Genomic DNA, 18,185 nt, shown 5'->3' with positions numbered 1-18,185 from the left:
TCAGATTATTTATTTATTTATTTACTTTATTTTATTTTAGTATAGTTGATTTACAATATTGTGTTAGTTTCAGGTATACAGGAAAGTAATTCAATTACTCATATACATATATCCCTTCTTTTTTAGATTCTTTTCTCATATAGGTTATCACAGAATATTGCTTAGCATTCTCTGTGCTATACAGTAGGTTCTTGTTGGTTATCTGTCTTACATACAGTAGTGTGTGTATGTTCATCCTTTTGCCACATTTGTTTTACTCTTTTCTGTCTATATGTGAATTTTTTTCTGCATCACTTGAGAATGAGTTGTGGACATCATGCTCCTCTTCCCCTTATACTTCAGTTTGTATTTTCTAGGAACAAGAATCATCTCTTACATAATCCCAGTACAATTATAAACATTAGGGAGTTTATCATTGATACAATACTGTCTTTTAGTCCACAGTCCATATGTAAATTTTATTAATTATCCCAATAATGTCTTTTATCATCTTCTCCCTCCTTTTTTTTCCCCAATCCAACATCCAGTTCAAGTTCACATGTTGGATTTAGCTACCATGCCTTTAGTCTGCTTTTAGTCTGGAACAGTTTCTCAACCTTTCTTTCTCTCTTGATCTTGCCATTTTGAGGCTGCTTATTTTGTAGAATGTCCCTTAATTTGAGTTTGTCTGATGAGTCCTCATGCTTAGATCACGTTATGCATTTTCGGCAGGAACATCAGAGAAATGTTTTTGTGCTCTTCTCAGTCCATTATATCAGGAGGCACATGGTATCAGCTTGTCCAAATACTAGTGATATTAACATTGACCTGTTGGTTAAGGTGGTGTTCACTAGACTTCTCTTATGTCAAGTTCCTATTTTTCCCTTTCTAAGTAATTGCTTAATTATTTAATTTCCCAAAGTAATTAATAAGTAATTAGTGTGAAGACTCATTGAGACTTTATAAATATCCTCTTGCTCATTAGACTTTCACTGACTAGTTTTACCATCTGTTGACAATCCATTAACATCTATTGACAATTTCCCTTCTTTCTCATTTATTCACTTATGTTTGAATAAATGACGTGTAATGAAAATTGTGTTTTAAAAAAGGATTTTATAGTAAGATAAAGCAGAGTTAGTAACAGAATATATCTACTTTTAAAAAATAAAGAGTTGGGGAAAGAGGTAAAGAAGGTAGCATGGGTTTTAGAAAATAATTTTTCTTTGGATTAGTGGGTGGCTATCTAACTCTTAATACCATTAAAATATAGGGCCATTATTTTAGTGAATGATTTCAGAAAATGGTGGTAAATTCTGGTGATTTATCTCAACTATTTTAGATCAGTACATTATTTTTGGAACTGAAGATGGTATTTATACATTGAATCTCAATGAACTACATGAGGCAACGATGGAACAGGTAACTTAGGAGTTTTAACTCAAAAAATTAGTTTGAGTCAATTGAATAAAGTAAATATCTTAATTTTAAAGCAATTTATATGGGCCTCAGTTTTAATTTTTATGATTTAAATATTTAAAGGGGTGAAATTGTACTCTTCACATGTGCATGTTGAAAGATTTTTTTCCATAAGGTTTTGGTAATTTACTGAAAGGTAGAAAATACTTACTTTTCTACTCTTTCAGACTGTTGCAGTTTGGAGGTTAAGGGGTAAGCGAATGAAAATTGGAGAGTTTTAATTACCTTTTTTTTTCTTAATAGTTATTTCCACGGAAATGTACTTGGCTCTATGTCATCAATAATACTTTAATGTCATTGTCAGGTATGTATATGATGAAAATGATATGAAAAATAAACCATGGACAAGCAGAGAAATGTAATTTTAATACACATTATTTTAAAATGTTGTTATTCAGGGTAATTATAATCTAGTATAGTTACCTTTTGAGACTTGCAGGTATTTTTTACCATTGTAGAATTGGAAGAAACTTTGAGAAGGGACCTTGTTGTCAGAGCAGTACTTCCCACACCTGCCCAGGAACTACATAGTTGGAGAACATGACAGTGATTGTTCCCTGAGGCCATCCCCTTCTCCACAGTCTCTGTTACTGTCACCATCCCTGCCTTCCACTGAGAATCAGCAGTTGAAGGGAAAGAATCAGAGGATCCAGATGCTTCCTTTTCTTTGTAATCTTGAGCCAATCACTGTCTCTTGTCTCTCAGCCTCAGTTTTCTTTTTTTTCATAAATTATATCTTCATTTTTTAATTTATTTTTTATTGAAGTATAGTTGGTTTAGTGTCATGTTAATTTCTGCTGTACAACAAAGTGATTCAGTTATACATATATATACATTCTTTTTCATATTCTTTTCCATTATGGTTTATCACAGGATACTGAATATAGTTTCCTGTGCTATACAGTAGGACCTTGTTGTTTAAACATTCTGTATATAATAGTTTGCATCTGATAATCCCAGACTCCCAATCCATCCCTCCCCAACTCCCCCTTCCCATTGGCAACCATAAGTCTGTTCTCTATGTCTGTGAGTCTGTTGCTGTTTCGTAGATAGCTTCGTTTGTGTCATATTCTAGATTCCACATATAAGTGATATCATATGGTATTCGTTTTTCTCTTTCTGACTTACTTCATTTTAAGTGTGATAATCTCTAAGTCCATCCATGTTGCTGTGCCCAGTTTTCTTAATTGTAACATAAGGATGATGGTAACAATAACAGCCTCACGAGATTGCTGTGAGGATCAAGTGAGATATCCAAAGTACTTAGAAAACTGTGAAGACTTACAGATGCTTGCTGGTAGAATTCATGTTATTCTGGACCACATATTTATTAATCAACTTGGACCAATGCTTTCAAGTCTTATAAATAATCAAATGGATTCCAGAGCAACCTATTCTAATTTTGTTGTTTGTACTTTTCTTTTTTCATTGTTGTTGGGGGTGGGTGGGTGGTGTTTAGGCTTTTTCCCCCTAATTGTTACCTGCCAAAACCTATTTTCTTACATTTTAGATTTAAGTGGCTACCTAAAAGCTTGCTGCTTGCTTTCATTCTGATAGTAGAGTACAGTTGGCCCTCTGTATCTGCATGCACAGATTCAACCAACTGTAGATAGAATTTTTTTTTAATTCCAGGAAGTTCCAAAAAAACAAAACTTGAATTTTGCCGAGCACTGGGTCACTATTTACATACATTTACATTGTATTAGGTATCATATATAATCTAGAGATGATTTAAAGTTTGTGGAAAAATGGGCATAGGTTATATGCAAGTACTACACCATTTTATATAAGGGACTTTTTATAAGGGAGCTCAGATTTTGGTATCCGCAGGGGGTCCAGGAACAATACTGTGGTGGGACCACTATACAAGATAGTTAATTATTTCTCTCTGTTCCTTAATCCTAATGCTATCAGCTATTAAAATAGCATTTATCCCTTTCTCCACTTTAAAAAATTATTTTAACATTTCTTAAATTTTTTTCAGTTTTTTTGTTTGATACTCTTTCATGCTCTGTATCTCAATAGATATGTGTTGATTATATCCTAGCTCTTATTTACTGTACTGTCAGGCTTTTCATTATTAAGTGTACCTTTCAGCTACTTATGCTTTAAAGCATCAGTGCTGATATAGTTGTAACTCACTGACAGATCAGTATGAATTGTGGCCTAATTTAAGAAATGCCATTTTCATAATTTTAAGTATGTGTGTGTGAGTGTGTATAACTTAAACTCGTCTACTAACCATCGCCTAGTAGAGATTCTTCAGGAATTTGTATATTTGAGCTGATGACAGTGTTTACAAAGAGCATATTATTTGATTGTCTATAAATGTCTTTTAAAAAACTGGGGTCCTCAAAAAAGTATTTAATCTCTTTGATTTTGATTATGTTTCCCCCAGTTTTTTTACTTTTGTTTAATAAAATATTAATATATCATATTACTATTATGAAAATAAACTTAAACCCAGATCTGTTTGAATTAACAATTCTGAGTTGTATTCATATAGAGTCACTTTCCTCTAACTCTCTTACTGCTTTTTTCCCTATTTATACCTGTCTTTGGGAATAAGCTTAAAAGCCACACAGAGTACATCTTGTATATTTATAAAATAACTACAGAAAGGCAGGGAAAAATTAGCCTATAAATTGGTTCTTTCCAAATTGTAGTCAAAATGACCTGTGGAACTGAATGAAGATAGGTAGCAGTGCTCAATAGGAGAAAACGTTCCATTTAAGGGTCTGCATTTCTTTGCATGTGTGCACATACATGTACATGTGTTAGCTGCTTGGGTAGCTAGTTATATATAAAGCGGTACTGGAGAAAGGAAGGCTGGTATAGCGTTACGCAGAATGTTTGCATTTTGAGAAAATACAGAAAATTTTGTTGAGGGTAAAACCATTTTTTTTCATGTTTTCCAGTAGTAAAATGATAAAGTACTATTTTGGGTTGTTATAGTACCATGTCATGTATATAAGGAGTCAGAAAATGTTTACCATATATTCCCCTTTTTAATACAGCTGTGGTTTTGATTATATGGAAATTGTAGCTCTATTATCCCGTATAAATTATAGGATATAATTGTAGCCCTACTGTATCCTATGGCATATAATATTAGTTTGCTTTATTTTTCTTAGTATTTCAATGTTATCTTTAAGATTTCATTCACAAACAGTTTTTAATCCAAGGTAATTGGTAGATTATTGATCTATTTATCAATAATCTATCTCAGAAAGATAATGTGGTATAATTATATAATCTTCCATGTTGTACTGAAATAATCACATGTACGTCATTGTAACTCACTCTATTGTACAGTGTTTAACAATTTCTTTTTCTATGTTGGCTTCATTAAGGTTTACATATATTCTGCCCAGATCACCTATTAGTCAGAATATATCTAATTTATGTACTGGGAAACAAAATTATCTACTTTATTAAAACTCATTTTACTTATTATCTTTCAAAATAGTATTAACTAGGTTTTTTTGTTTGTGTGTTTCTCTATTTTGCTTGGCTTTTTGAACATGGCTGGACTCATCATTTTAGAAGGTAATTGTCTTTTCTTTTGCTTGAAAATAGTATTTCTCTGCTTTAAATAATTCTAATAAAAATAACATGTTTCTCTTTTATAGGAAAAACCTTTCAACTCTACTCTCATAATCTTATAGCTTTGTTTGAACAAGCCAAAAAACCAGGACTAGCTGCCCATATTCAAACTCATAGGTTTCCAGACCGCATACTACCAAGGTACAAAATATTTTGATTCTACTGGGAGTGAGGGGAATTAGTGTCTATTTTTAAAACAGCCAGTCTTCCTTGCCCACTAAAAAACTTCCTTTGTCTTAATTTTGAAAGGTAGTTTTCACTAAAGTAAATGTCATCTAGAATTCGAAAGATAAGTGTCTTGTAACTTGACTGCCCATGTCAATCATCCATAGAAGTTTTATAATATAGATTCCCAGGTCCTGCCTCAGTTCTATAAAATCAGATAGTTTGGGGTCAGAGTTTAAGACAGTGGTTTTTAGAGCTCCTTGACTGGTTCTGATGGAACTGGTTCACCCATCACTCACTGTTTGGGAACCACTGCAGTAGAGTACATTTATGTTGTCTTATGTTTTCAGAAAGTTCGCTTTAACAACAAAGATTCCTGATACAAAAGGCTGCCACAAATGTTGCATAGGTGAGTAAATGCTGTTTCTCAAACTGGATGATTAGAACTTTTAACATCTTTAAAATTATCTGTAAGGTCTTATAGTATTAAATGAAGGAAGGTAGGCTTTATATTTGTTCTAATAAGGAGTTACGGGGCCATTGAAGCTCAGGAATGTAAAGTCGGACATAAAAATGCTTGAAGATAATTGCTCTGATGCTTTCTCAGAGCATAATGTTCCTCGAATTTTTTAACCATAGTCCCTAAGTCTCTATCTCTGCTGATATCCTAGCTTTCATTTGACACTTACCATTTATTTAACAGTTACTGCTTAGTGTTTTATGAGCATTATTATTTCAGGAGTTTGGCCAACTATGAAGTTAGAGGGAACAGTCCACACAAGACCACTCACTTCTGATACCAACTGCAGGTTTGGGGAGTTCCCCAAACCACCTTCATGTTCAATAATTCACTAGAAGGACTCACAGAATTCACTGAAAGTGGTTATACTCTGGTTATGGTTTATTACAGGGAAAGTATGTAGATTAAAATCATCCAAGGGAAGAAGTGCATAGGGCAGAATCCAGGAAAAATACCAGATGTAGAGCTTCTGTTGTCCTTTCTCCATGGAATAATAGACAGTGTATGGACAGTGTTACTTTTCTGACAGTGATGTGTAACAATACACACAGAGCATTGCCAACTAGGAAAGCTTACTCAGCAACCTCAGTGTCCAGAGTTTTTATTAAGGCTCTGTCACATAGGCATGCTTGATTGCCCACGTGGCTGATCTCAGTATCCATCCCCTCTGGAGGTCAAGTGATATTGCCTGACCCAAAGCCCCTACCCTAAATTACATGGCTTGTCTTTCTGGCATTACTGTCCCCCACCCTGAGACTATCCAGTTTCGCCAACCTCCACTCTAAATCATACTGTTAGAGTATATGTTGACCAAGGCCCCAGGCAAACAAAGACACTCCTGTCAGGCCTGGCATTCCTGAGGCTTAGACATTAACTCCCAGAAGAGAGGACAAAGGCCAGACCTCTTTTGGGGCAAGGTGAAATTCTGTGCTATATAATTATCTTCTCTCGCTTAACCCTTAAACAGCTTATGATACTTATGTCACTAGTAGCAGAACCTGGGATCAGACCTGGTCTGTGGCTTCAAATTCTGGGCTCCTAACTTTCTGTTTATTCTTATTGTTTAATCAGCCTAAACATTGATCTTCATGCTGGATTAGGTCCACAGCATACTCTCTAGTTATAAGCAAATTTCATGAGCATTTTTCTAGGGAGATGCAGGTCCATTTCTGTTACCAGATTCCCAGTATCTCTGACTCAGGAAAGGTCTTGATGCTTACAGTCTGAGGTATAACTCATAAATATCTTAAGATAGAGCTTACTACTCTATTTTAATAAAATATTAATATATCATAAAATATATGATATAAAGTAACATATAAAATAACTACTCTTATAATCAAGTATATTACTGTTGATGGGAATCAAATTGGGGAGAAGGAAAGACCAATGTGAATTTCTGTAGATTTAAGTCAAGGAAGTTACATCTTTATTAAGTTGTAAAATAATTAGTTATTTTCATCTTGTCTTAAGTAGACAGCTGTAAACTACTATACCAAAAATGAAATCATAGGACTTCCCTGGTGGCACAGTGGTTAAGAATCTGCCTGCCAGTGCAGGGCACACAGATTTGATCCCTGGTCTGGGAAGATTCCACATGCCATGGAGTAATTAAGCCCATACACCACAACTACTGAGGCTGCGCTTTAGAGCCCGTGAATCACAACTACTGAGCCCGTGCACCACAACTACTGAAGCCCGTGTGCCTAAAGCCCGTGCTCCACAAGAGAAGCCACCTCAATAAGGCCATGCACCGCAACAAAGGGTATCCCCCGCTCGCTGCAACTAGAGAAAAGCCCCTGCGCAGCAATGAAGACCTAATGCAGCCATAAATTAATTAATCAATTAATTAATTAATTAAATTTTAAACATGGAATGATAGATTTCAGTTGCCTTCTAGACCTTCTTATTCACTAGACCTAGAATTCACTCTTTTGGTCCATTTACTTAAGCAGCTCTTTAGATTGTAAAATAGGTGTTTTGGTGCTTAAAATACTGTTCTGTTTTGGGTTTTTTTTTTTGTTTTTTTTTTTTTTTTTGCGGTACACGGGCCTCTCACTGTTGTGGCCTCTCCCGTTGCGGAGCACAGGCTCCGAACGCGCAGGCTCAGGGCCCTGGCTCACGGGCCCAGCCGCTCCGCGGCACGTGGGATCCTCCCACACCAGGGCACGAACCCGTGTCCCCTGCATCGGCAGGCGGACTCTCAACCACTGCGCCACCAGGGAAGCCCTTGTTTTGTTTTTTTTGTGGTACGCGGGCCTCTCACTGTTGTGGCCTCTCCCGTTGCGGAGCACAGGCTCCAGACGCACAGGCCCAGCGGCCATGGCTCACGGGCCCAGCCGCTCCGCGGCATGTGGGATCTTCTTGGACCAGGACACAAATCCGTGTCCCCTGCATCGGCAGGTGGACTCTCAACCACTGTGCCACCAGGGAAGCCCTAAAATACTGTTTTTATGTTTAAGAACCTAGTATATTAAAGATGTTTAGAAGTAAATGTATGCAATTAAAATTGAGATAAGAGAGTGAAAAGGAAAGGGTATAACAAAGCCAAAGGAAAAAGATACCATCTTTCGGGCTTCCCTGGTGGCGCAGTGGTTGAGAGTCCGCCTGCCAATGCAGGGGACACGGGTTCGTGCCCCAGTATGGGAAGATCCCACATGCCGCGGAGCGGCTGGGTCCGTGAGCCATGGCCGCTGGGCCTGCGCTCCGCAACAGGAGAGGCCACAACAGTGAGAGGCCCGCATACCGCAAAAAAAAAAAAAAAAAAAAAAAAACCATCTTTCTTTACTTTCTGCACTCTTACCATCCTAGTGAACAGAAACAATAATTATCCTTTATCACCTAAATTAACAGTTCAAATGATTATTTTTCCATTCATATTTTGGTATCAGTGGCAGGCCACATTTAATTGGTTTTTCCTATGTATCAGCACTGCCTTTATATAGAAAGCTGGGTTAGCTTTTAGGTGAGTATAACTTAGTAATTGCTTTTAGCTAAACTTTGTTTTTATATAAAAATATTCAGTGTTTGGGGTGTGTCTGTTTTGTTTTGTTTCTTTCCAGTCAGAAACCCTTACACAGGACATAAATACCTCTGTGGAGCTTTACAGTCTGGAATTGTTTTACTTCAGTGGTATGAGCCAATGCAGAAATTCATGTTAATAAAGGTATATATTACTTTGTTTACATTTTTTAATTTAGAAAACACTAATATATAACTGAGCCTGAAATTTTAAGACCCCAATGCTACCATCTAGGGTTAGCATGTTTATAGCTATTTATAGGTGTTTATTTGGTTTAGGGATTTTTGTGTTCTTAAGATTTTAACTTGTGTTAATAAACTTCCAGAAATATCACAGCCATAAAGAAGAATATGGCCAAGTCTCTAAAACATATTTTTATGGAAAACTGATTCTTATCATGGTATTTAAAGGTAGTCCTTTTTTTAATTGAAGTATTATGATATTTTGTTAGTTTCAGTTATACAGCAAAGTATTCAGTTATTTCTTATTTTCCATTATAGATTATTAAAAGATATTAAATATAGTTCCCTGTGTTATGCAGTAAATCATTGTTCCTTATCTATTTTATGTATAGTAGTTTGTTAATCCCATACTTCTTATTTATCCCTCCCCCACTCCCTTTCCTCTTTGTTTTCTATGTCTGTGAGTTTGTTTCTGTTTCGTATATATATTCATTTTTATTATTTTTTAGATTCCACATATAAATGATATCATATAGTATTTGTCTTTGTCTGACTTACTTCACTAAGCATAGTATTCTCTAGGTCCATCCATGTTTCTGCAAATGGCAATATTTCATTCCTTTTATGGCTAAATAATATTCCTCTGTGTGTGTGTATCAATCACATTTTCTTACGCCAGTCGTCTGTTGGTGGGCACTTGGATTGTTTCTGGTCTTGGCTGTTGTAAATAGTGCCGCTGTGAACAGCATGGGGTGCATGTACCTTTTCAAATTAGAGTTTCATCTTTTCCAGACATGTGCCCAGGATTGAGATTGCTGGATCATATGTTAGCTCTATTTTTAGTTTTTTAAGGAACCTCCATACTGTTCTCCATAGTGGCTGCACCAATTTATATCCCCATGAACAGTGTAGGAGGGTTCCCTTTTCTCCACACCCTTTCTAGGATTTATTTTTTATAGACTTTTTAGTGATGGCCATTTTGACTGTTGTGAGGTGGTACCTCATTGTAGTTTTGATTTGTGTTTCTCTAATAATTAGTGATGTTGAACAGCTTTTCATGTACCTGTTAGCCATCTGTATGTCTTCTTTGGGAAAATGTCTATTTAGGTGTTCTGCCCATTTTTTGATTGGGTTTGTTTTTTTGATATTGAGTTATATGAGCTGTTTGTATATTTTGGAAATTAACCCCTTGTCAGTTGCATCATTTGCAAATATTTTCTCCCATTCTGGACATTTTTTTTGTTTTGTTTATGGTTTCCTTTGCTGTGCAAAAAGCTTTTAAGTTTGATTACGTCCCATTTGTTTATTTTTGCTTATTTTTATTTTTTTGCCTTGGCAGACTGATCTAAGAAAATATTGCTATGATTTTTGTCAAAGAATGTTTTGCCTATGTTCTCTTTTAAGAGTTTTATGGTGCTATATCTTATATTTAAGTCTTTAAACCATTTTGAGTTTATTATTGTCTATGGTGAGGGAGTGTTCTAAATTCATTGATTTACATGAGGCTGTCCAGCTTTCCTAACGCTGCTTGTTGAAGAGACTGTCTTTTCTCCATTGTATATTCTTCTCTCCTTTGTTGTAGATTAATTGATCATAGGTGTGTGGGTTTACTTCTAGGCTCTCTATTCTGTTCCATTGATCTATATGTCTGTTTTTGTGCCGATAAGAGGTAGTCGTTTTTTAGAATTAGATCAATTAAGAAAATGAAAGCCTTTCTGTTGAATTTATTCAACAATATGAATGAGGAGATTGTTTCTAAATTATACATCTGTTTATTTTTTGCAGCACTTTGATTTTCCTTTGCCAAGTCCTTTGAATGTTTTTGAAATGCTGGTAATACCAGAACAGGAATACCCTATGGTCTGTGTAGCTATTAGCAAGGGCACCGAATTAAATCAGGTAGTTCAGTTTGAGACAATCAATTTGAACTCTGCATCTTCATGGTTTACAGAAATTGGTGGAGGTAAGTGTTTTTTACTTTATGTTAAAATATTGATGCTTTGGCCTACAAAAGAAGCAAAATAGGTTCAACCTGCGTGGCCTCTTTCAAATAAAGATTCAGAACATAGTTTCCCAAGTAAGCCCAGAGGATCATGTACATATAGTTTATGATCTCTATTTGCCTGAGGCAATTTGATACAAAGTATTTTACCAAGGAAAATTTTAATGACTCCTGACATTTAAAAGTCTTAGTGGTTATCAGTTAATCTTTGGACTTACTAAATAATTAAGTTTTCTAAGATAGTTTTCAAATTTTATCAGCTTCTCAAGCAAAGAAATAACTATTTTTTTTCCTATCAGTTTTTTCCCCCCACACTTCTTAAAATCATTGAGTTCTGGTACTTTTCATACTGGAATAGAAGCTTCTCATGTGTGGCCTCCAAGCTTTACCATTTAAAGATACAGGAAAATAGCTCTTGCATTTTCTGAGAATGGTTTGTTAGCCTAGGATTTTATCAAACATGTCTCAGTGAAAACTCTGAAAGGGTTGAGAAGTTTATTTTCAAACTTTAAAATTGGAACAAATCAATCAAGAATTCATGTCAAGGGAATTCCCTGGGGCTGCAGTGGTTAAGAATCCACCTTCCAATGCAGGGGACAAGGGTTCGATTCCTGGTCAGGGAACTAGATGCCACATGCATGCCGCAACTAAGAGTTCACATGCCACAACTAAGGAGCCCATGAGCCACAACTAAGGAGCCTGCTGGCCACAACTAAGGAGCCCGCCAGATGCAACTAAGGAGCCCGTGAGCCGCAACTAAGGAGCCTGCCTACTGCAACTAAGACCCAGCACAACCAAAATAAATAAATAAATTTTATAAATTTTAAAAATAAAATATTAAAGAATTCATGTTAGGGCTTCCCTGGTGGCGCAGTGGTTGAGAGTACGCCTGCCGATGCAGGGGACATGGGTTTGTGCCCCAGTCCGGGAAGATCCCACATGCCGCGGAGCGGCTGGGCCCGTGAGCTATGGCCGCTGAGCCTGCACATCCGGAGCCTGTGCTCCGCAATGGGAGAGGCCACAACAGTGAGAGGCCTGCATACCACAAAAAAAAAAAAAGAAAAGAATTCATGTTAAAAAATAAGTAAAATGAAGAAGATCTTCATTTTGCCAGTTTACTGTTTTTGTTGTGCCAGTGTACTGTCACCCAGATTTATCAAGCCATTTTTACCTATGAAGTCAAGTAAGCTTTAGTTATAACTTATTTCTCACCAGTGTTACATTCTTTATCACCTCGAGAAGAAGTCTGTTACAAGTATTATAAGTTTGAAGGTTCTTATTAAATATCTTTGGCTTTTGATCATTTATAGGCTAAATTATAAGAACTCTTTTATAAAACCCAGCTACTTAAGTTAATGTAGAACTGCACTAATGTCATTTTCAGAATCAGTATGAACTAGTGGTGTCCTAGTAAATGTTTAACAATAGACTCTTGTGGTGCAGGGAAGCCTGGTTTGTAGCAGTTGCCTATTTTTGTGTATAAATACTCCCATCACAGCCAATTTCAGACTACCAACTTGATGTCATCTGGCTTGCAAAATCTCTGAAAGTTTAGCAGTCCAATACAAGCCAGTTCCAGCATGCCCTGGACTAATATCACTGTCTTCGTAGACCAAATCATAATTTCCAGTAGAATAAAATAGGAATGTATTCTTTTACCCTCCCACCCCACCTGCACCCACCTTTCTTTCTAATAATGTTTTTCGTTGAGGTAGATGCATATCTTCCTGGTAAAGCTAACAGAAAGGTGGAAATGACATTTATTATCATGAAATATAAACAGCCCAAATAGAAATGTGTTCCTATCATGTAATTATTGCTAAAAACGAGAGTTATGGGTCAGTTTATTTAAAAACCAAGATCATGTTTGGCAGACAGCCCCAACTTGTTTTTATTGGTTAGTATATAATAATAGTGTAGAGAAAGTCATTTCATATGATTATCTAATGTGAGTTTTCAAACTACTAGCTTCTGTATGATGTATTAGGAGGTTACATTGCTTAAGGCTGGGCATTCAGTGAGTCCTCTTGTGAATTTGCAGGGGTGAGGGTTGAGGGGTTTTTGTTGTTGTTTGTTTTGTTTTTTAATGCCAGAGGCAAACTGTTCTACCCACTTTTAACATTGTCTAGGCTAAAATTAAGGCAGACCCAAAATTACTTCCTAAGGAGAGCCAGGACTCTGAGGATAAACATTCAAATCACCCTAAAGCAGAGACTGCCTTTATTAGGCTGTTCCATTTTCACAAATGATTGCTAATCTATCTCCCAGGTATGTTGATTATTGAGGCCATGCCTTGAATTGGCAACAGCTATAACAATAAAAATCAACTCCTACTCCAAGACTCTTTTAGTCATAGTTTGATGTATTATTACAGTATCCTTTTCTCCAAGGATGATGCTTAGCACTTATCAGCACTCAATAAATGTTGAATGCACGAACATCCCTTTACTGAGAAAAGGTATTTTTTGGAATGTTGCCAAGGGACAACAGTTTACCAATTCGGTACATCTGGATTCTTCACTATATATGGACTTTGGAAGGTCCACAAAAACCCAAAATAATAATTTTGTGTTTATGCTCAGATGTGCAGTTTTTAAGGGAGAGGATCTATGAGCGTCCCAAAGAGATGTAGTTAAGAATGACTGCTCTGAGATTACAATGGCAAAGGATGAGTGAGAGATAAATAAATAGAGACAGCAAAGGTGGACATTTTTTGATAGTTTGAGTGGGAAGAACAAGAGAAAAATGTTAGCTGAATAGAAAAGAGGGATTTTTGAAGTGCAGCTTGCAGGATCTTAGTCCCCTGATGAAGGATCAAACCCTGGCCCCTGGCAGTGAGAACACTGAGTCCTAACCACTGGTCTGCCCTGGAATTCCCAAGTGTGTCATGAACACAAGACATAAATTATATTCATAAGAAGCTTCAAGAGGAGAAGCAAGAAGAACTACAGTCCTGCAGCCTGTGGAACAAAAACCACATTCACAGAGAGAGACAAATTGAAAAGGCAGAGGGCTATGTACCAGATGAAGGAACAAGATAAAACCCCAGAAAAACAACTAAATGAAGTGGAGATAGGCAACCTACCAGAAAAAGAATTCAGAATAATGATGGTGAAGATGATCCAGGACCTCAGAAAAAGAATGGAGGCAAACATCAAGAAGATGCAAGAAATGTTTAACAAAGACCTAGAAGAATTAAAGAACAAACAAACAGAGATGAACAATACAATAACTGAAATAAAAACTACACTAGAAGGAATCAACAGCAGAATAACTGAGGCAGAAGAACAGATAACTGACCTGGAAGACAGAATGGTGGAATTCACTGCAGTGGAACAGAATAAAGAAAAAAGAATGAGAAGAAATGAAGACAGCCTAAGAGACCTCTGGGACAACATTAAACTCAACAACATTCGCATTATAGGGGTCCCAGAAGGAGAAGAGGGACAGAAAGGACCTGACAAACTTTTGAAGAGATTATAGTCAAAAACTTCCCTAACATGGGAAACAAAATAGCCACCCAAGTCCAGGAACTGCAGAGACTCCCATGCAGAATAAACCCAAGGAGAAACACAACGAGACACATAGTAATCAAATTGGCAAAAATTAAAGAAAAAGAAATATTATTGAAATCAGCAAGGGAAAAATGACAAATAACATACAAGGGAACTCCCATAAGGTTAACAGCTGATTTCTCAGCAGAAACTTTACAAGCCAGAAGGGAGTGGCATGATATACTTAAAGTGATGAAAGGGAAGAACCTACAACCAAGATTACTCTACCCAGCAAGGATCTCATTCATATTCGATGCAGAAATCAAAAGCTTTACACACAAGCAAAAGCTAAGAATTCAGCACCACCAAACGAGCTCTACAACAAATGCTAAAGAAACTTCTCTAAGTGGGAAACACATGAGAAGAAAAGGACCTACAAAAACAAACCCAAAACAATTAAGAAAATGGTCACAGGAACATACATATCAATAATTACCTTAAATGTGAATGAATTAAATGCTCCAACCAAAAGACACAGGCTTGCTGAATGGATACAAAAACAAGACCCATATATATATATATGCTGTCTACAAGAGACCCACTTCAGACCTAGGGACACATACAGACTGAAAGTGAGGGGATGGAAAAAGATATTCCACGCAAATGGAAATCAAAAGAAAGCTGGAGCAGTAATGCTCATATCAGATAAAACAGACTTTAAAATAAAGAATGCTACAAGAGACAAGGAAGGACACTACATAATGATCAAGGGATCAATCCAAGAAGAAGATATAACAATTATAAATGTATATGCACCCAACCTAGGAGCACCTCAATACATAAGGCAACTGCTAACAGCTCTAAAAGAGGAAATCGACAGTAACACAATAATAGTGGGGGACTTTAACACCTCACTTACACCAATGGACAGATCATCCAAACAGAAAATTAATGAGGAAACACAAGCTTTGCATGACACAATAGGCCAGATAGATTTAATTGATATTTATAGGACATTCCATCCAAGAACAGCAGATCTTTCTGCTCAAGTCCACACAGAATATTCTCCAGGATAGATCACGTCTTGGGTCACAAATCAAGCCTCAGTAAATTTAAGAAAACTGAAATCATATCAGCCATCTTTTCTGACCACAATGCTATGAGATTAGAAATGAGGTTCAGGAGAAAAAATGTAAAAAACACGAACGCATGGAGGCTAAACAGTACATTACTAAATAACCAAGAGATCACTGAAGAAATCAAGGAGGAAATCAGAAAATACCTAGAGACAAATGACAATGAAAACACAATGATCCAAAACCTATGGGATGCAGCAAAAGGAGTTCTAAGAGGGAAGTTTATAGCTCTGCAAGCCTACCTCAAGAAACGAAAAATCTCAAATAAACAATCTAACCTTACACCTAAAGGAACTAGAGAAAGAAAAACAAAACCCAAAGTTAGCAGAAGGAAAGAAATCATAAAGATCAGAGCAAAAATACAGGAAGTAGAAACAAAGAAAACAATAGCAAAGATCAGTAAAACTAAAAGCTGGTTCTGTGAAAAGATAAACAAAATTGATAAACTATTAGCCAGACTCATCAAGAAAGAGAGGAAAAGGACTCAAATCAATAAAATTAGAAATGAAAAGGGAGAACTTACAACAGACACCGCAGAAATACAAAGAATCCTAAGAGACTACTACAAGCAACTCTGTGCCAACAAAATAGACAACCTGGAAGAAATGGACAAATTCTTGCAAAGGTATAACCTTCCAAGACTGAACCAAGAAGAAATAGAAAATATGAACAGACCAATCACAAGTAATGAAATTGAAACTGTGATTAAATATCTTCCAGCAAACAAAAGTCCAGGACCAGATGGCTTCATAGGTCAATTCTGTCAAACATTTAGAGAAGAGCTAACACCCATCCTTCTCAAACTCTTCCAAAAAATTGCAGAGGGAGGAACACTCCCAGACTCATTCTATGAGGCCACCATAACCCTGATACCAAAACCAGACAAAGATATTACAAAAAAAGAAAATCATACACCAAATGCACTGATGAATATAGATGCAAAAATCCTGAGCAAAATACTAGCAAACAGGGCTTCCCTGGTGGCGCAGTGGCTGAGAGTCCGCCTGCCGATGCAGGGGACACAGGTTCGTGCCCCTGTCCGGGAAGATCCCACATGCCGCGGAGCGGCTGGGCCCGTGAGCCATGGCCGCTGAGCCTGCGTGTCCAGAGCCTGTGCTCCGCAACGGGAGAGGCCACAACAGTGAGAGGCCCGCGTACCGCAAAAAAAAAAAAAAAAAAACTAGCTAACAGAATCTAACACACATTAAAAGGGTCATACACCATGATCAAGTGGGATTTATCCCAGGGATGCATGGATTCTTCAATATATGCAAATCAATCAATGTGATACACCATATTAACATTTTGAAGAATAAAAACCATATGATCATCTCAATAGATGCAGAAAAAGCTTTTGACAAAATTCAACACCCATTTATGATAAAAACTCCAGAAAGTGGGCATAGAGAGAGCCAACCGCAACATAATAAAGGCCATATACGACCAACCCACAGCAAACATCATTCTCAATGGTGAAAAACTGAAAGCATTTCCTCTAAAATCAGGAACAACACAAGGATGTCCACTCTCACCACTGTTATTCACCATAGTTTTGGAAGTTCTAGCCCTGGCAGTCAGAGTAGAAAAAGAAATAAAAGGAATACAAATTGGAAAAGAAGAAGTATAACTGTCACTGTTTGCAGATTACATGATATTATACGTAGAGCATCCTAAAAATGCCACCAGAAAACTACTAGAGCTAATCAGTGAATTTGGTAAAGTTGCAGGATACAAAATTAATGCACAGAAATCTCTTGCATTTCTATACATTAATGATGAAAAATCTGAAAGAGAAATTAAGGAAACACTCGCATTCACCATTGCAACAAAAAGAATAAAATAGCTAGGAATAAACCTACCTAGGGAGACAAAAGACCTGTATGCAGAAAACTATGAGACACTGATGTAAGAAATTAAAGATGATACCAACAGATGGAGAGAGATACCATGTTCTTGGATTGGAAGAATCAATATTGTGAAAATGACTATACTACCCAAAGCAATCTACAGATTCAATGCAGTCCCTATCAAATTACCAATGGCATTTTTTACGGAACTAGAACAAAAAATCTTAAAACTTTGTATGGAGACACAAAAGACCCTGAATAGCTAAAGCAGTCTGGAGGGAAGAAAATGGAGCTGGAGGAATCAGACTCCCTGACTTCAGACTATACTACACAGCTACAGTAATCAAGACAATATGGTACTGGCACAAAAACAGAAATAGATCAATGGAATAAGATAGAAATTCCAGAGATAAACCCATGCACCTATGGTCAACTAATCTATGACAGGAGGCAAGGATATACAATGGAGAAAAGATAGTCTCTACAGTAAGTGGTTCTGGGAAAACTGGACAGCTCCATGTAAAAGAATGAAATTAGAACACTCCTTAATACCATACACAAAAAGAAACTCAAAATGTCTTAAAGACCTAAATGTAAGGCCAGACACTATAAAACTCTTAGAGGAAAACATAGGAAGAACACACTATAGCATAAATCACAGCAAGATCCTTTTTGACCCACCTCCTAGAGTAATGGAAATAAAAACAAAAATAAACACATGGGACCTAATGAAACTTAAAAGCTTTTGCACAA

At 36.6% G+C, this 18,185-nt stretch overlaps 1 protein-coding gene across 3 annotated transcripts in view; it reads left to right on the top strand.

Moving 5' to 3' along the window:
- The window catches only part of MAP4K5 (mitogen-activated protein kinase kinase kinase kinase 5), a 155,333-nt gene that overhangs the window by 122,104 nt on the left and 15,044 nt on the right, over positions 1–18,185 (top strand). For all 3 annotated transcript variants that reach the window (XM_081227155.1, XM_081227153.1, XM_081227154.1), the window contains exons 22-27: positions 1,322–1,401; positions 1,702–1,762; positions 5,091–5,205; positions 5,580–5,638; positions 8,812–8,915; positions 10,739–10,916. In XM_081227155.1, coding sequence (XP_081083281.1) covers positions 1,322–1,401; positions 1,702–1,762; positions 5,091–5,205; positions 5,580–5,638; positions 8,812–8,915; positions 10,739–10,916 — 597 coding nt within the window. The remainder of the gene's footprint in view (positions 1–1,321; positions 1,402–1,701; positions 1,763–5,090; positions 5,206–5,579; positions 5,639–8,811; positions 8,916–10,738; positions 10,917–18,185) is intronic.

This window comes from Mesoplodon bidens (assembly GCF_964165515.1).
Source record: "Mesoplodon bidens genome assembly, chromosome: 3".
Classification (NCBI taxonomy): domain Eukaryota; kingdom Metazoa; phylum Chordata; class Mammalia; order Artiodactyla; family Ziphiidae; genus Mesoplodon; species Mesoplodon bidens.
The sequence above is the reverse complement of the archived record's forward strand: the minus strand, read 5'-3'. Positions and strand labels throughout refer to the sequence as shown.